This window comes from Somniosus microcephalus, chromosome 27, assembly GCF_052327205.1.
Source record: "Somniosus microcephalus isolate GS21.2 chromosome 27, FLI_Smic_1.0, whole genome shotgun sequence".
Taxonomy (NCBI): domain Eukaryota; kingdom Metazoa; phylum Chordata; class Chondrichthyes; order Squaliformes; family Somniosidae; genus Somniosus; species Somniosus microcephalus.
Window position 1 is genome coordinate 1,574,325 of NC_141013.1, and position 20,103 is coordinate 1,594,427.

The following is a 20,103-nucleotide window of genomic DNA, read 5'->3' on the forward strand; positions in this document are numbered from 1 at the left end:
TAATCTCTTTCCTAGCTCCCTAAAATCTGCTTGCAGGACCTCATTCATCTTTCTACCTATGTTGTTGGTACCAATATGGACCATGACCGCTGGCTGTTCACCCTCCCCCTCAATGTTCTACAGCTGCTCAGTGACATCCTTAACCCTGGCACCAGGGAGGCAGCGTACTATCCTGGAGTCACGTCTGCGGCCGCAGAAACGCTTGTCTGCTCCCCTAACTATCGAATCCCCTACCACTATTGCTTTCCCGATCTTCCTCCTCCACCCCCCTGTACAGCTGAGCCACCCCTGGTGCTGTGGACTTGGCTCTGGCTGTACTCCCCAGAGGAACCATTGCCCTCACCATTACTCAGAACCGAATACTGGTTGGAGAGCGAGATGCACTCGGGGGGGACTCCTGCAGTACCTGCCTGGTCCTCTTCTGTCTGGTGGTCACCCATTCCCTCTCTGCCTGCACACGCCTTATCTGTGGGGTGACCACCTCCTGAAACTATCATAGAGTCATAGAGTTATACAGCACGGATAGAGGCCCTTCGGCCCATCGTGTCCGTGCCGGCCATCAAGCCCTGTCTAATCTAATCCCATATTCCAGCCTTTGGTCCGTAGCCTTGTATGTTATGGCATTTCAAGTGCTCATCCAAATGCTTCTTCAATGTTGTGAGGGTTCCTGCCTCCACAACCCTTTCAGGCAGTGAGTTCCAGACTCCAACCACCCTCTGGGTGAAAAAGTTCTTTCTCAAATCCCCTCTAAACCTCCCGCCCTTTACCTTGAATCTATGCCCCCTAGTTATTGACCCTTCTACTAAGGGAAAAAAGCTCCTCAGTATCCATCCTATCTATGCCCCTCATAATTTTGTACACCTCAATCATGTCCCCCCTCAGCCTCCTCTGCTCCAAGGAAAACAAACCCAATCTGCCCAGTCTTTCTTCATAGCTGAAGCGCTCCAGCCCTGGTAACATCCTGGTGAATCTCCTCTGCACCCTCTCCAAAGCGATCACATCCTTCCTGTAGTGTGGCGACCAGAGCTGCACACAGTATTCCAGCTGTGGCCTAACCAATGTTTTATACAGCTCCATCATAACCTCCTTGCTCTTATATTCTATGCCTCGGCTAATGAAGGCAAGTATCGCATATGCCTTTTTTACCACCTTATCCACCTGTTCCGCCGCCTTCAGGGATCTGTGTACTTGCACACCCAGATCCCTCTGCACCTCCGTCTTGCCTAGGGTCTTACCATTCATTGTGTATTCCCTTGCCTTGTTAGTCCCCCCAAAGTGCATCACCTCGCACTTTTCCGGGTTAAATTCCATTTGCCACTGTTCCGCCCATCTGACCAACCCATCTATATCGTCCTGCAGACTGAGGCTACCCTCCTCGCTATTTACCACCCTACCAATTTTTGTATCATCTGCGAACTTACTGATCATACCTTTTACATTCATATCCAAGTCATTAATGTAGACCACAAACAGCAAGGGACCCAGCACCGATCCCTGTGGCACCCCACTGGCCACAGGCTTCCAGTCACAAAAACAACCTTCGACCATCACCCTCTGCCTTCTGCCACTAAGCCAGTTTTGTATCCAATGTGCCAAGGCACCCTGGATTCCATGGGCTCTTACCTTCTTGACCAGTCTCCTGTGCGGGACTTTATCGAAGGCCTTACTGAAATCCATGTATACCACATCCACTGCATTACCCTCATCCACACACCTAGTCACCCCCTCAAAAAATTCAATCAAATTAGTCAGACATGATCTTCCCTTGACAAAGCCATGTTGACTATCCCTGATTAACCCTTGTCTCTCCAAGTGGAGACTAATTTTGTCCCTCAGAATTTTTTCCAATAATTTTCCTACCACTGATGTTAGGCTCACTGGCCTGTAGTTCCCCGGTTTTTCCCTACTTCCCTTCTTGAATAATGGTACTACATTAGCGGTTCTCCAGTCCTCTGGCACATCCCCTGTGGCCAGAGAGGTCCTGAATATATGTGTTAGAGCCCCCGCAATCTCTTCCTTTGCCTCACACAGCAGCCTGGGATACATTTCATCCGGGCCTGGGGATTTATCCATTTTTAGGCCTGCTAAAACCGCCAATACCTCCTCCCTCTCGATGTTAATATGTTCGAGCATATCACAGTCCCCCCGCCCTATTTCTATGTCTACATCGTCCTCCTCCATAGTGAAAACAGATGCAAAAAATTCATTTAGAACCCCTCCTACATCTTCCGGCTCCACACACAGATTGCCACTTTTGTCCCTAATGGGCCCTATTTTTTCCCTAGTTATCCTCTTACCCTTAATATACTTATAAAACATCTTAGGATTTTCCTTTATTTTGCTCGCCAGTGTTATTTCATGGCCCCTCCTTGATCTCCTAATTTCTTTTTTAAGTATCCCCCTGCACTTTTTGTACTCCTCTAGGGCTCCCTCCATCTTTAGCCTTTTGTATCTGCCAAAAGCCCTCCTTTTTTTCCTAATCCATTCTCGTATATCCCCTGACATCCAAGGTTCCCTGTGCTTTTTGGAACCACCCTTGACCTTTACGGGAACATGTTGCCATTGTATGATCTCAATCTCCCTTCTGAAATGTGCTATCCACGTAGCTCTCAGCCTCACGGATGCACCAGTGATGCCAGCTGCTGCTCAAGCTCTGAAACCTGGAGCTCGAGCTCCTCCAGCTGACGACACTTCCTGCACACATGGTTGTCCAGGACACGGGAAGCATCCTGGAGTTCCCACGTGGCACAAGATGTGCATTCCACTGGACCGAGCTACCCTGCCATGCCTTTATTTATTCGACTATTAACTAACTTTACAGAAACTTAAGACAAAGATGTATCTAATTCAAGTTACTAATTTAATATAGTATTAACAGCTTATAGGAACGTTGGCGGGAAGTCGTGTGATGTCTATGTACAACTAGAGTTGCCAACCCTAGATGTGACTCTCCCTTTTTTGCAAAGCAGCCCAGCCCACTGTTACTGTATTTTACACATTGTGATGTCATAATTTGTACTGGAATTTCTAATTTTTTGTCCTGCAGCCTTCTCCAATTCCCGACATTGGATGAATGTAACGGCCACCAAACTCAATGTTGCATTCCAGGATCGATTCCTTCCGTGGCTTCTGCTCAATCTTGGCCATTTTCTGATGGTTTCATATTGTTTCTTTCAGATTGGTCGAGCTGTTGCAGGGTGGGTGCAGAAAACATTCCAAAGCACCCAGCCTGCCACCGCAGCTACAGCCATCCAGAGTTCCTGTGTAGCAGATGATGATCACAAGGTCAAGACCACTGATCCACTTGCTAAAGATTGCCCCGTCTGCTCCTACAATGAGTGGGACACTCTGGAAGAAGTGATTGTTGGGAGACCAGAGAATGCATGTGTGCCCCCTTTTACAGTGGAAGTAAAGGTATATACAGAGCCCTTAAGGTTTTACAGTAGAATATACAATTATAAAAATGTTCACTATACCAACATGTTGGCATTTCATTGTATTACATTGAATTTTAATGTGGTTCATTTGCTGATCAGATTATGAACATAACCAAATGAGTTTGCTCCTGTCTAGAATTCTAAAGTACTTGCTCCTTCACACAAGTTGTTTTGCCCAATTGTTGAGCTGATAGCATGGCCAGAAAGGCTCGGCCTGTCTTCCACAGCAGCACTTTGATCTTTTATTACAGTTTTGCTATCTTTGAAAAAGGGCGAAGAGAAATCCACAGATGAACTGAGTGATAGGCTTTCAGCAAATACTGGAGACTTGGGAAAAATCAGGAGAATAATGTGTCTGACGGGTGTATAAAGCCAGGTGGTGCATTAAGGTTAGGGACTCTGACTTGCCCACTTCATTCAGCACCTCGCAAGAGCAAAATATAATTGAGGACCAGGCAGCTCCTGGATCAGAACCCATCTGTTATGTGGTACTTACTGTGGTTAGTATCTCATTTCCAATAGCCAATTAGAGCAGGATTGGAGAGGTCTGGAGCAGGTACCCTGCTACTACCAGTAGCTGGGTCATGGCAGTGACACAGAAACAGGAGGGGGCAGGAACTAGCCAATGCTGAAAAATAAAAATGACTGTTCGGCAGATGAGAATTTGTATGGATTTTAAAGCTGGCCTTTTGCCGGTGACAGTGGGGCTGGTTATGTCAGGAATATACTTAGAACAGCTGTTGAAATGTGATCAGTGAGCTGGGGAGATGTAGAATGAACAGGGAGTGTAACTTCACTAAAATGGCAGTATTGACATTTAGTGTGTGTAATTTAGTCTCTAAGGACTGTGAACTGGAGTGAAGGTTACTGATCCCAGCAATGAAGTTGTGATTCCAGTCCACGCCTATCAAGAGCAGGTCCTGTTTCCTGAGATAGGAATATAACTGGCACTGCTATAATGGGAAATTCACCTTCAGACTGTCACTCATTATCCCAGACTGATCGAAACCACCTCCTGAAGCTTATACTTTGTAAGTGGGGGGGGGTGGGGGGGGAAACGAATAGCCCGGAATTTGGGGTCAGCAGCGAAGCGAAGGCGTTTGCTGTTGACCCTGAAGTCCGCGCCGCACAAGGATCTCGCAATCCCTGTGTCGATAACCTCGGGTTTTCCGACCTTGAATTCAGTTCAACGGAACTTAATGGGGATCCCCTAGTGCGAGCTGCTGTGACTTCAACAGGCTGTCTAAGCAGCCAATCAAAAGGCAGAATTCTCAATGAACAAGGAAGTGAGTAAGCCCTTAAAATTCTAACTTTTTAAAAAAATAGTTAGAGAATAAAAGAAAGATTGGAGCTCTCTCACAGGGAAAAGGCAAACCTAAAATAAAGATGCACAAACTTAAAAATGTTAATTTTTTTGAAAAGTTTCTTAATTTTAATTTTAATTAATGGACAAATTACACACTGCAAAAATTATAATTAGTTTTCCAGGCCCTTAATCCTTGTTTAGCAGCCAATACGCTGTTAAAACCCCTGCTACACCTAATCCCTTTGGGTCTAACTTTTAAGAACATAAGAAATAGGAGCAGGAGTAGGCCAATCGGCCCCTCGAGCCCGCTCCACCATTCAATAAGATCATGGCTGATCTGATCCTAACCTCAAATCTTCTATCACTGTGCATCCACCCGAACCCATGTGATCTCCCGGGAGAGGCGAAAAACCAGATAAAGACCCAATGGCCAATTTGGGAGAAAAAAATCTGGGAAATTCCTCTCCGACCCATCTAGGCGATCGAAATTCTTCCAGGAGATCACTCTGTCCCTATATTTTCTACAGTACTTACCTTTTGTAAAGGCGATCTCCACCCCAGCCAGGAACAGGAATAAAACCATCTCCTGAAATCTAACACAGAATTAGAACACAGTAGGAGCAGAACCAGGCTACACGGCCCCTGGGCCCACTCCACTACCCACAGGGCCATGACCATTCCGAACCTAGACTCGTGTCCAATTTCCTGCCCGCTCCCCGTAACCCTTAATTCCCTTTACTTCTAGGAAACTATCTATTTCTGTTTTAAATTTATTTAATGATGTAGCTTCCACAGCTTTCTGGGGCAGCAAATTCCACAAACCTACCACCCTCTGAGTGAAGAAGTTTCTCCTCATCTCAGTTTTGAAAGAGTAGCCCCTTATTTTAAGATTATGCCCCCTAGTTCTAGTTTCACCCATCATTGGGAACATCCTCACCAATTGGGGAATTTAACAGCATACGCACTGCGGAAGAGCTAAAGTTTTCGTCCGTTTCAATGATTTACGAGATTTCACTGATTGCCGGCTCTGTGTTTGGGGGAAGGAACAGCCAGCCAGTTTCGGAGCTGTCACTGACAGACTGCAACTTTGGGATTTCCGCAGGCACTTGCTCACACACCAAATCCCTAAGTTGCGGTCAGTTTCAAAGGCAGAATAACAGCAAACGCTGCCCGTTCACCGTCATCCTGACCGCAAATTCTGGGCCATTGAGTCGTTTCTAAAGCAATAACTGAGATAGTCAGACAACAATCCACAGTAACATTAGATTAAGGGAGATGGGTGGACACTGTGCAAGAGGCGAAGGAGTTCATGGGGAACCGAAGGTGCCTCATTTCTCACTAATGCTCCAAACCTGCCGTGTACAGAAACTGTGGCGGGGATGAAGGCAGTTCCTGGCAGGAATCCCTCACTATCAGGAGGTCCGTCCACCGACAGTGCTCACCAGCTTGTTCCAAGCTTGCTTAGTAGTGGGTTTCCTTGAAGTGTCTTTAATGAATATTCCAGTATGGCAGAGGCACGAGGCGGTGCTGAGGACCACTGATTCTCACCATTAACTGGAGTCTGTTTTATAGAATGTAGAGACTCGGGGAAACTTTGGGAGGCTCTGCTCCCACTGTGGAGTTTTGTTTAATTAATGAGTGGATTGGGCACGGAGGTAAATGCGCTAGATTTCTGGTGCCTGTGATTCTGGGCTTGGAGTCGAGCCTTGCAATTCTTACCCGACTCGGTTTGACTTTCTAAGTTAGACTGTTACCTACAACCGATTTCCTGCAAATGGAAACTTCTTATGAATAGAGAGAGATTAACTACAACTACTTAACTCTTCTAACAAACTCTGATACTGCTAATCTTTTCTACTTTTTAATTAAAACAATAAGGAGACATTGGGTTGCCCAGTGTCATCAAATAAAAGATCTAACAAAAGTGCTCCCTTTTTTTAAGAGGGGCACAACTAATAAAACCCAAATCATAAAGACGAAGAAACTTAACAATTTAAATACTATTTCCAACCGTGTTGACTACACACTCCCGTCCCTGTGGAGCCCACCAGTCGCGGACACTGCGTGCTCCTTCTGAAGGGCCACCCGGGTACGGACAAAGCCGCGGGAGAGAGGCAGCCAGAGTGACCTCTCTGACCCCACGGGCCATGTCCAACCTGGGCCTGTGGATGGCCACCTTGGCCAGGCCCAGGAGCAGACCCACGAGGAGGTCCCCTTCGCACCGGGGAGTGTGCGACTGAAGTGGAGCCAGGAGTTGTAGAGCAGCCCCCTTCAAATAGTGGAACAGGGGCTGCAACCTCTCGTACTCGGTGAAACACGGGCTTATCCAGGCCGCAAAAAATTGCACACAGCCTGGGAGTCCGTGAACTGCTCCGGGTAACACTCCCCATCCCAGATCCCCAATCTGTTCTGACTTACTCTATAGTTTCATCGGAAGCTCCCAGAGAGAATCTCCGTCATTAAGATGAACGAATTCCTCCGCTCCGGTGAGCTTGTAATAATCAGGCTGGACTTCTAATAATTAACAGTTAAAGAGTTTTTACGTAATATAAACAGAAAATGCTGGAAATACTCAGCAGGCCAGGCAACACCTGTTAAGAGAAACAAGAGTTAACGTTTCATGTTGGTGACCTTTTGTCAGAACTGAACTGAAACATTGGTCTGAATTTTAATGGGGAAGGCAGGTTAGAAACATAGAAACAGTAGGAGCAGGAGTCGGCCATTCGGCCCTTTGAGCCTGCTCCGCCATTCAATATGATCATGGGCAGGGGGAGGGCTCCGGAGCGGTCAGCAACCCGGGAGAATGGTTTCCTGCAGGCACGACACAATCTGATGGCAGGGCCTGATAACCAGAGAGAGCCTGTTTCCCACCCACTGCCAGCCGGAGAGGAGAGGGAGAGGGAGAGGGGAGGGGAGAGGAGAGGGAGAGGGGAGGGGAGGATGGGAGGGAGGGGAGGATGGGAGGGAGATGGGAGGGAGAGGAGAGGAGAGGGAGAGAGGAGAGGAGAGGGAGCGAGGGAGGGCCGGAGGAGTAGGGTGGGAGGCCTCGTGGGGAGATTGGCCGCCTGGGGGCTGGGGTCTCCGATCGCGGTGGGGTGGGTTAGGCAGGGACGCTGGATCCAGGAGGTAAGTCCAGCAGTCCTCGCCTTGTATTAGCTGGCGAGTTTCATGAGGCCGGCAAAACCCGACCAAGTAAAGTTAAATTCCAAATGGAGGTTAAAGCAGTGGCTTCCAGCCTCATTATAATATTTAAATTGACGACCCGCCTCCTGGCAGCGGATTGGCTGTCGCTCCGTCCCACCTTCGCTAAAACCGGAAGTGGGCGGGTTGAGGTCGGGATTCAGATTTTTAACACTTTAACTACCTCCACGCCCTAAAATTCCCCCCATTAACGCGGTTTCTTTCTCCACAGATGCTGCCTGACCTGCTGAGTATTTCCAGCATTTTCTGTTTTTATTTCTGATTTTCAGCATCTGCAGTATTTTGCTGAAGATATTTTAAGTGTCTAATTTCCTTATTGAGACCAAGCCCATATTAATATGTTATAGTCTCAGGAAAGCAGAGCTAGAAATTCAGTTCCATAGTGCCCGGTTTTTCAGCGCAACAGGTGCCGTTTCGTGTCCAAAATGGCGTCCGCATCGCACATGCACAATTCTGGTGTGGGCTGTGCCGGGCACCATCTTGGTAAAGGCCAAACAAGTGGTGTCCTTTACCCTTGTCTGAAGCAGGCGTAAGGCCATTAACATATGCAAATAAGAGGCCTAACGCCCTCTCCTGTTGCAACTTTGGTTTGTGTCTGAGCCAGCACCAGCGCTGATTGCATCCAGAAAACCACGCTAAACAGCACGGAATTTAAAAATGGTAAGTACTTACCATAATCACCGTCACTCCTGGTCCCGGGATCTCCGACCTCACTCCCCACTCCGACCTCCAGGCCCCCGAGCTCCCCCCGGCCACGACCTCCTAGCACTCCGGTCCCTTGCAATCTTTTCCCCCGACAGCCCCCTGAGGCCCAGTTGTTGTTCTTCCAGACCCCCCAATCTTCTCTAAACCCCGCCAGCCCTCCGATCACACTCCGAGGCCCAGCCGTTCCTCCAAAAGACCCCCATGATCTTCCCCAATCGCTTACCTGAAAATTGCCACACAAGCCTGCATGGACTTCTACCGCTGCGCCATCTACTGAGGTCCGAGACCCAAAGTCCCGGGCTCCTCGGATCTCGGCGCTCCTCGGATCTCGGCTTTCCCCTGGGTTGTTCGGATCTCTGATCTCCCCCGGACTGTTCGCACTCTCCGGGTAAGGCGCACAAAAATGGACGCTACCGAATTTCTAGGCCAGATTGTTTAGCAGAAAGAGGCTCACTGAGGCATGTGGAGTGCTGACTTGGCGGGTTAGTCCATTCCTGCTGCCAGAGAGCCAAGCTGAGGAAACAAGAGAGGCGAGTCACACGCTGCGTAGCAAATTTAGCTGCGATTCTAAGAACCTGAATCAAAATAACTCGCAGACTAACTGAACTCCAGAGCTGATGTTACTAACTAATGAGGGGTTCATTCCAGGTTACCTTTAATTCAGTTCTCAATCTCTTACCACTTTAATTTTAATTGGTTAGAGTAACAACTGAAGCACAAGTTACTTTCAGATTATGGAAACTGACCGGGCACAAGGTCGACTAAGAATTGTACTTCATCATTTCATGCTTATTTTAGGAGCATCATTCGTAATTATGACCACACGTTCGGGAGAGGAAAAAATTAACTCCTCTTAGCAGTCGAGGCCTGCGACAAGTATATAAAATAACAAATAAAGAATTTAAACTATTTGAATAAAGATTGAGAAGTTTCAAATTAATATGCAACTATTAAAAAATTATTGCATGCAGTTGCAATATGGCATTCAAAGAGAAGTCTAGTTAGTAATAATTCTGTTAAACAGGTAAGGTTGGGATAGCATATAATTACATGGAGCTGCTGTTTAACAGCTGTATGATTTATATCGTTTAGTTAAGCTGCAGGTAGTTTATTTTCCCCAGTGTGGGTTTGATGAGCCACATGTTGCATCTTTACTCTTCCTGAGGTACAGTCATCAGGTTTTACAAGAGTATAAAAGGAGCAGACATTCAGGTCTCTAAACTATAAGGCCTAGAAATTCGGCGGGGCGCCAAGCTCGCCTGGACGCTGGAATTACCACTCTGGACGCAGCCACTTGCGCCAGCCCGATATTCAGTTTCAGTGCCCCAAATGGAAGCGGGGCGCAGCTCGAGGCGCCCCGCATCCCTCTTGGGGCGCTGCAACTGAATATCGCAGCGCAATGTGCCACAGCACCACACGCTGCGGCATGGCGCGCTGCGGTACTGCAGGCCTTCCTCCCCTTAAAGGGAAGGGGCCTGCACCAGTGAGATTGCGAGTGCCAGCAAAAGAGCCCGGCACCGAGGAGAAGTGCCGGGCTCTTGGGACACAGCCGGCACAACACGGGGGGGGGGCTCAGGAGGCCGGGGATGGCGGCGCAAGGAGGTGCTGGCAGGCGGCCAGCAAAAAAAATGGCTGCCCCGCACCTCCCCTTTAATTAGCGCCTCTACCGCCACAGGTAGGCCCCCCTGAACCGGTCGCAAATTGCGACCGGCGTTACAGCGGGGGGGCGCTACCAAATATCGGGGCAGTAGCGGGGCGCTGCGCACACCGATGACGTCATCGGTGGCGGTGCAGCGCTACAGGCTAACGCCGCCATTAGTGCCCCGCTAAATTTCGCGGGAGGCGTGGCCACTAAACCCACTAAGTGCCCTCTTTGGGCGCTAACTGGTGGCGCAGCCCACCGAATTTCTAGGCCTAAATCTTTTATCATTTGATGGTTTCATTCTAATACAAACTTCCTGTTTTGTGAGGTTCTTTACTCGAATTACATTTCATATTTATAATTTTTGAGGTGTGGTTGCTTTGACGATATTTAGAACTGGCCCGTGCGGTTTCAGTGATTGTTTCAGTGGAATTTGGACACCAATGTAAAGGTCTAATTTTCAATTGCTGCTTTTAAAAACCTACTTGTAAAACATTGAAAGGTCTGATCACATGTGTACAAGTAGGTTTTTGTTTGCTTTGGACTGGGGAATATGGCAGCCCTGCGTCCGGCAAATCTAATCATCTGGGTCTATCAGAAGAGTTATCTCCCATGTGGAAGGGTCATTATTAATACTTCTCAAAGTAAATTCATCGATCACACCGTTACAGCCCCTGTGTTTTCATTGTAGCCTAATGGTGCTAACACTCCTGTTAAAATGTCTAACTGCACTTTTTATTTCATTAAATTTTAATATTCAGTCAAATGACCATATTTAACATATGCTGTCCAATCAAGTAGTTAACATGTACAGTAAAAGCTAATTTTGCCACAAAATACAAATAATTCTCATTGTCAATAATTAAAAGCAATTGCTTACCAATTTGAGATGTTATAGTTCAAATATCACATGTTTGCTGTGCCCAGGGAGCCTGTCAATCAGTAAGTACTATTTTGGTTACAGTGCTAATAATACTGATATGGATCACTAGCAAGACAGATATCAACTTTCAAAAGATCTTGAATGGTAATCTTTTTTAAACTTCCATTTGGATTTCTACATTACATGGCTCTTATTCAGGGCTACAGGGCACAGGCCCCCCATCACCACATCTAATGCAGGAGAGCCGCCAGGAGTGAGCTGGTGAGCACTCCCATCACAGACGTGTATCTGTAGCAAGCAGTACACTTTGAAAAATGAACACTGCAGCTAGCAACATTAAACCTGGTTTTTGAAAGGCATGCACAGAGTGGAAGTAGGCGAGTGTGAGTCTGTAATTCCTACATCCAGTCCCAGGTCTCTGAGTGCAGGTTTTGTGCCAGATGCCCCTCACAGGAAGGGAAATCAAACACACCATTGTGCGCGTCCCTGGGACTGGTTAGAGAATGGCAGCGGATGAGGCCTGGGTACAGGTCAACTGGTCCCTCTCTATCCTGGCCAACAGTTTGAAGGGCCAGCTCGGAGGAAGCAGAAAACAAAAGTTTTAAAAATTACAGTTTACTGAAGATCAAAAGTTGCAAGTTTGGCTCATTCATGAATTTATCCAATGCCTAGCTTTTCTCAATAGAAATAAAAAGTAAAAGTTATTATATAGCATCTAATTATGTTGAAACATCTGAGTGCTTCACACAATGAATTACTGTAGACAGCATTTTGTGCACAGCAACAGCCAAAAAAGGCAATGAGGTAAAGGCCAGTTACTCTCTTTGGTGGTGTTGGTTGCGGGAAGAATGTTGGCCCCAGATGAACTCCTTGCTCTTCAAACCCTGGCTTGGGACCTTTAACATCCATAGAGGGAACAGGTAGGGTTTTGCTTTAACATCTCAGTTGAAGAAAGACACCTCTAACAATGCTGCACTCCTTGGTACTACACTGGAGTGTCAGCAGAGATGATGTCCTCAAGTGCTGGTGAGATTCAAACCCACAGCCTCTGGCCTAGAAGCGAGCATGCCAAATGAGCCAGGCTGATATTTAAATTAAACACTAGCTCTTATTTTACTCTGTTAATGCTTGTGAGGACTGCCCTGATGTGCATTGTATATTTCAGGCCAACACCTATGAGAAGTATTGGCCCTTTTACCAGCAGTATGGAGGCCAGAGATTTCCTAAGGAATATCTGAAGAAAGCTGTTGCTGAAATTGAAGAGATGTGCAATGTACTCCGTGGGGAGGGAGTCACTGTCAAGCACCCAGAGCTCATTGAATGGTCTGAAAATTACAAGACACCGGATTTTGAATCCACAGGTAAATAAAAGTTCTGAATTTCCTAGAAATATTGTTCTAGAATACTAGTGATGAATTCAAATAAAAACATATATTTGGTGAATATCGAGGCGAGGCCTGACTAGTAGGGGACAGAACATTTTCCATTTTATTCAGGTCATGTGTGGTATGACCAGAGGCTCTGGGTAAAGCCCTGCCTAAACAGTCCACCAAAGGATCTTCATAAGAACATAAGAAATAGGAGCAGGAGTAGGCCAATCGGCCCCTCGAGCCTGCTCCGCCATTCAATAAGATCATGGCTGATCTGATCCTAACCGCCAATCCACTATCACAGAACCAACTCCTGAATCTAACAGAATTAGACACACGAAATAGGAGCAGGATCAGGCTACACGGCCCCTGGGCCCGCTCCGCTACCCACAGGGCCATGACCGATCCGAACCTAGACTCATGTCCAAATTCCTGCCCGCTCCCCGTAACCCTTAATTCCCTTCACTTTTCTTCCACTTTGCCCCCTCCTCTCTTGAAGGTACTGGCTCTTTCTGTTGATAGGGAGCAGAGGGCTGTTGATACTCTATCAAGTGGCTGTTCTTGAGTGAGCTTTGCAGGCAGTTTGACCAAGGAATAGATCACCATGGAGCCTGATCCTGACCTCACCTGATGTCCACGCTGGGCTCCGTGGATAGGGATGAGGAGCAGGAACCATTGCTGATATTTTCTCTTCTTTTTAGCCCAGAGATGCTGAGGTCAATTGTAGCATTTGTACCACTGATCTGACAGATCTGTGAAGAACAGGAGGAGGCCATTCAGCCAGAGTCAACTGATCTGTATCTCAACCCCATTTACCCGCCTTTGTTCCATATCCCTTGATAACCTTACCCGACAAAAATCTCATCGATCTCGGTCTTGAAAGCTTCAATTGACTCCCAGCATCCACAGCCTTTTGGAGAGCGTTTCAAATATCTACTGCCCTTTGTGAAGAAATGCTTTCTGATTTCACTCCTATATAGTCCAGCTCTAATTTTAATATTGTGTCCTCTTGTTCTGGATTCCCCCATCAGAGGAAATAAATTCTCTTTATCGACTCTATTGAATATTTTAAAGGTCTCGATGAGACCACTCCTCAATCTTGTACACTAGAGAAAACAAGCCAAGTTAATGCAACCTGTCTTCATAATTTTACCTTTTAAACCCTGGTATTGTTCTGGTGAATCTGTGCTGCATTCTCTCCGAGGCCGATATATCCTTCCTCGGGTGCGGGACCCAGAACTGAACGCAGTTAATCCAGGTGGGGTCCGACTCAGGCTCTGTACAACTGGAGCATAATTTTGTCCCATTCCATATTCCAGTTCCCTTGAGAGAAAGGTCAGCATTCCATTAGCCTTTTTGATTGTTGAGTCTGAACAGTCTACAGATCATACTTGGGACATTTCTGGCCTGGGTCCCTCCGTATCTGAAACCGTGTATGGACCTTAACCCTAATGTTAGGATGGGGGTGCATGCCGATGACACTGGGGGAGGGGTGGTGGGGGGGCCTTGACATCCATGACCTTGATGAGCACAAAGGGCCTCCAGTCCTCCCCTCATGAAGTGAAATGAAGGCCTACACCATTTTGTCACATTTTCTGAGCCAGACATTTAAGTTGGATATTGGCTGAGATGAGTTTATCATTTCAGACTGCTGACAGTAACTACCTCTCCTCTACTCAGGCATGTATGCTGCTATGCCAAGGGATATACTGCTGGTGGTTGGGAATGAGATAATTGAAGCACCAATGGCATGGCGAGCTCGCTTTTTTGAATACAGAGCGTATCGGCCACTCATCAAGGATTACTTTCTGCGTGGAGCTAGGTGGACGACTGCTCCCAAACCGCAAATGTCCGACCAATTGTATGACATGGTAAGCCTAGGTGCATCGAGCCACATCGACTGTTTGCATCAGAGTGAAAATTCTTCAGTCAATTTGTTCTTTGAAATTAAAGATGGCCAGCACAAGTGGTGCAGTCAATACTGAGTGAAGTTCAGCGTGGTCAGAGTCCAGTGCGGAGCGTCTCCAGCATGGTCAGAGTCCAGTGCGGAGCGTCTCCAACGTGGTCAGAGTCCAGTGCGGAGCATCTGTGCTGCTCCAGAGTGCATAGGACTGGACTCAAATGGTGAATTCTCTATCGGACATTCTGTGACGAGGCACAGACCCTCCCCATCGCTGCTTCACAGCAGCATTGCTGGAGGCAGACTCGCCAACTCTGGTTGAACATTGTGATGAAATATTCCATTCATCACTCATCAGTATTTCTCTGCCTGTGACTGTGGTTGGTTTCAGTTTCATTTCCATTGTATTGTACTGTGTGTAGGGCTCCGCCCATACCTGGCTCCTATGTAAGCTGGCCCAGCCTGCAGCACATCCAGTACGGCAGACCTCTGGATGGAAGATACATTCTCCTCTGTGTGTTACCTTCTAAGTCAATAAAAGCCTTGTTTTGTTTCGCTAACATCGAGTCTCGGATTTATTGAGGCACATCAAACATATTCCTAAAGGTTTCATCACATGACCTCCTACCTCCAACCGCCCCGCCCAGTCAAACAGCCATTTTTCTCAACTCCAATATTTTTATATAAGTAATAAACAAAGTGTTCAAAGAAAATGAAAAATGCACATTTTTAATGCCCTTATGATTTTTCTTCTGGGTTGCTCACAGCAGTGTCCAGGAGGTTAATCTTTAATTCCCGGAGACTCCGGGACATGTCGAGTGGGTTGGCAGGCCTTGCTGGACGCCTCAAATAAAAACCGAACATACTGGAAATACTCAGCAGGTCAGGCAGCATCTGTGGAGAGAGAGTTAACGTATGACCTGAAACGTTAACTCTGTTTCTCTCTCCACAGATGCTGCCTGACCTGCTGAGTATTCTGTTTTTATTTCCGATTTCCAGCATCTGCAATATTTTGCTTTTGTACTAGTTGGAGGCCTCGATGGATTGTCCACCTGTGCTTTGAACAGAGGTGCGCTGCTCGATGACCTCCCCATTAGGGTTAGGATTGTAAAGGAGAATAGGTTCTCAATGTGCACTCAGTGTGATGGTTAAGAATTACTAGGGAATATTGCCGATTAGTGCAACTCAGTCAGTTAGTGCACCGATGTTAAATATTACTTGAGTTCCTTTATGTGCCATGGAGAGATGTCAAGTATTCCATTCTGAAAGTTGTTTTTCTAACACTGAGACCTTGGATCTGAAGTATATGTTGGTGCTGCAGGATTACCCCATTCGTTCAGTGGAGGACAGACACAAACTGGCTGCACAAGGGAAATTTGTAACCACGGAGTTCGAGCCCTGCTTTGATGCTGCTGATTTCATGAGGGCTGGGAGGGATATATTTGTACAAAGGAGCCAGGTAGGCACTTTCCATCACACACGTCAAGTCCTTCACAACTCCGTCAACGTAACATCCGATTCTCTCACTAACTCCATCTGTCCAGCCTCGGGTGGTTTCAATAGCTCCCCCAGTGCAAGTTCACTCTCTCTCTAATTCTTATTATTGAACTCTAACTGCCTCGCTAACTTGCTGTGAACCGCGGACTGCCTCGCTTTTTATATAGAAGATAAAAATAAACAACTCCAAGAAGTTGAGATCCAGTGTATGATGGGATTGTTTTATTTGCGAGTGCCAGCTGTGGCTCAGTGGGCAGCACTCGCGCCTCTGAGTCAGAAGGTTGTGGGTTCAAGTCCCACTCCAGAGACTTGAGCACATAAAGCTAGGCTGACACTCCAGTGCAGTGCTGAGGGAGTGCTGCACTGTCAGAGGTGCCGTCCTTCGGATGAGATGTTAAACAGAGGCCCCGTCTGCTCTCTTGGGTGAATGTAAAAGATCCCAGGGCACTATTTCGAAGAGCAGGGCAGTTCTCCCCGGTGTCCTGGGCCAATATTTATCCCTCAACCAACATAACAAAATCAGATTATCTGGTTATTATCATATCGCTGTTTGTGGGAGCTTGCTATGCACAAATTGTCTGCCACGTTTCCCACATTACACCAGTGACTCCACTTCAAAAGTACTTCATTGGCTGTAAAGCGCTTTGGGACATCAGGTGGTTGTGAAAGGCGCTATAAAAATGTAAATCTTCTTCTTTTCCAGGTGACTAATTTCCTGGGGATCGAGTGGATGCGCAGACACCTCGCTCCAACATACAGAGTTCACACAATCTCCTTCAAGGATCCAAACCCCATGCATATTGATGCGACCTTCAATATCATTGGACCTGGTTTGGTGCTGTCGAACCCAGACCGCCCTTGTCAGCAAGTAAGGTTATCGAGAAACTCTACACAGTCTAGTTCTGGTAAAGGATTTGGTAACAGATAAGAAAATAGTTTCAGTGTAAAGTATTCACTCCTTGATGCCTCACTTTGTTGGCTTTTAACTGACTAATACATTCTACCGAAACTGTTTACTGAGAGACTCCTCCATGGAGCTGAGGACTCATCCCACAGACTTCCCAAGACCCTTGCTGGTCCATTTTCTGTACCGTTCTTCTGTTTGCAGATATTAAAGCTATCAAGTCTTTATTTTAACTGCATTTCTGTGGGGTATTTGATATTGACACTGCAGTACACAGTGGGGACCATGACTTTTTTACACAGCTTGTTCACAGCACCTCCTGTGCAACGAACAGTCTGTTTCCTGGACTTGATGAAGAAATTCTTCTCGTGAGACTTGCTAATGAAGCTGGGGAGCTCTGCAACGCGAGATTTCTATTGTGGAGCTGACCATTGTGGGTAATGGAGTGCGAGCCTTTAATCATGCCATTTCCTCCCTAACCTGCCACTTACATTACCCACCCAATCCGAACCCACTGGTGAGGAAGGTGACATTTTAGCCAGCTACTCGTGTCTATTTTGTGACTGAAATACTGGAGACATAATTATGAGCTCCATGGGGACTTGGCCACAGGATGATAGGGGCGGGTGTAAAAACCATGGTGTTGTAGCCACTGTGAACCCTCTATATACCGTCCGGCATCCTGGGCAAGGGTTACATTGGCAGCTCCTGAAAGCTGGAGATTTCACTCGGGAATTAGTGTATGATGCTGGGGGAGAGAGAGGAATGATGCTGGGGGAGAGAGGAATGATGCTGGGAGAGAGGGGAATGATGTTGGGAGAGAGGGGAATGATGCTGGGAGAGAGAGGAATGATGCTGGGAGAGAGAGGAATGATGCTGGGAGAGAGAGGAATGATGCTGGGAGAGAGGGGAATGATGCTGGGAGAGAGAGGAATGATGCTGGGAGACAGAGGAATGATGCTGGGAGAGAGAGGAATGATGCTGGGAGAGAGGGGAATGATGCTGGGAGAGAGGGGAATGATGCTGGGAGAGAGAGGAATGATGCTGGGAGAGAGAGGAATGATGCTGGGAGAGAGAGGAATGATGCTGGGAGAGAGAGGAATGATGCTGGGAGAGAGAGGAATGATGCTGGGAGAGAGGAGAGATAGTAAGTGGTAAAGATCAGGATTTTAGGCTGGTCTGATTGTAAAGAGACCAGGCAACTTCTGTGTCTCTCCTAGTTGTATTTCGAAGGATGCTGTGGGCAATGTAAAGAAGGAGTTTGTATGTGCCAAGAGCCAGTTCATTCTCTGATCCTATGCCTACATCTTGCTCGGACTGCGACAGATGAAGGCTATTGTCCAAGGTCACATCCATTATCTGACTCTGTCAATGTTTAATCCTCAGATCGATATCTTCAAAAAAGCTGGCTGGACTATCGTCTCTCCCCCTACGCCTCTGATATCTGACGGTAAATACAAAGGAACTTTATTTAACCAAGCTAACTGGTAGGAATAAAAACCTGGAAACCTCACTCTAATAACTAATGTCACGAGATTATGTTAGATTAAGAAATTATTTTGGGACAACTGGGTGCAATGGTTGGGTTAGAACACCGTGTAGAGTTTCCGCTCGGTTGCGCTGATATTTCCGGCGCAATTTGCCCAAAATTGGCCAAAAGATCGCGGCAGTTCCATCCAGCGCAAATCGAGTTTCCGCCATCTTTTGCGCTGGTTTAAAAATAGTCACGCTGGAAGCTGGCCACGCCCCCAGATCGAATTAATCACCATGGCGAGTTTCCGCTAATTGCGTCCGTTTGTGGCAGTCAAGGAGACTCAATCAAACTTTTTTTAAGGCGCAAGGACACTAATGGGTACGTTTTAAAAGCTTTCAAATATTAAATATTTAATTTACCAAAACTGACTATTGTACACCAATGAAACTAGTAAACAGCTCTGTAGTTTTTTAAAGTCATTTTCAGTTATTTAAAATCAGATTACTCATGGTGGCAGACTGGACACTCTGAATAAAAGCTTATTTTTTGTGATGAAACCCATTTTCAGCTGTATTAATAAAACTGCACCAGGTTACCACTCTTAAATATATCAAGGAATATTTTTAATGCCAAAAAAAAAATGACATGCTAAAATGCTGCCTGATTACTGGTTCATGGACAATTTTACATTAGTGATTATGCAAATAAATTTGAGCGGAAACTTGAATCAAAAGATCAATTCGGAAAACTAGCGCAATTTGCGCCTGGATTGCGTCGAAAGCGGAAATTCTACCCCACTGTATTGAGAGGGCGTGAATCCAGCCCACGGTTATTTCACACTGCGGTAGCAGTCCGGACTGGGCCCTGGTTGGTCCTAGTTTTGGAGACCATGCGGGAGGTTTTCTGATGGGGGATTAATCGGGTGGTTTATGTGCTCGCACCCAACTGGCAGTGTGCCGACTCGGCCTGAATTTACTCCATCAGCTGAAATTTAGACAACATGGACACTGGCATTGGGAGTTTTATTGTGGGGGGGGGAATTGTATGGACACAGATGTCAAAGGTCTGTTTAGAGGGTGATGGGTAAATTTAAAGGGTTGCAGCCACTTGTGTTGATCAAAAATATCATTCGCTTTTCCAAGAGATGCTACATTTTTAATTAAGATTACTGATTGGTGTCGTGGTGATTCTGAGCAGTGGTCAGGCACTACATTCACTTTCCCAATCACAACCATGTTGCTGGGGAGCTGAGCAGAGCGGAGACTGTGGTACCTTCCAGCCGGAGGAAAGAAATCCGATACCTGCCTAGGGGACCCCTGGCACCTTGGGAGGGGGTGGAGGGCGGGAGAGACGGCTAGGGTGCTGATGCAGGAACTGGTATCAGATGGTTAAAAAACAGGATAAAATTACTGGGAACATGCCCCCATTAAAAAAAAAGAGACAAAAATCTTGGTGGCCGATTTTATGGAATAGCTCTGTACAAATATTGTATCCAAGACAGCAGATTGTAATTAAACACCATATGAAGAGATGCAGAATTATCACAATCTCCTATTTCTCCCCAGATCATCCTCTCTGGATGTCTTCCAAGTGGTTGTCCATGAACGTCTTGATGCTGGATGAGAAGCGAGTGATGGTTGAAAGTAATGAGACTACAATTCAAAAGATGTTCGAGAAACTGGGTAACTCGTCACTTATAATCCTTTCTATTTCTTCAATTAAAACACACAGCCCCTCCACCTGCACAGATATTTTGATGGGGAACTTTCTGCATTGGTGTCAGT

General features: G+C 46.6%; 1 protein-coding gene across 2 annotated transcripts in view; it reads left to right on the forward strand.

Annotated features, from left to right (window-relative positions):
• Positions 1–20,103, forward strand: part of gatm (glycine amidinotransferase (L-arginine:glycine amidinotransferase)) — a 47,488-nt gene that overhangs the window by 15,856 nt on the left and 11,529 nt on the right. The window contains exons 2-8 of one of the 2 annotated variants that reach the window (XM_085968309.1): positions 3,178–3,414; positions 12,340–12,535; positions 14,225–14,415; positions 15,766–15,903; positions 16,645–16,809; positions 18,232–18,295; positions 19,885–20,001. In XM_085968309.1, coding sequence (XP_085824435.1) covers positions 3,178–3,414; positions 12,340–12,535; positions 14,225–14,415; positions 15,766–15,903; positions 16,645–16,809; positions 18,232–18,295; positions 19,885–20,001 — 1,108 coding nt within the window. The remainder of the gene's footprint in view (positions 1–3,177; positions 3,415–12,339; positions 12,536–14,224; positions 14,416–15,765; positions 15,904–16,644; positions 16,810–18,231; positions 18,296–19,884; positions 20,002–20,103) is intronic. The other variant, XM_085968310.1, reaches the window with a different exon arrangement.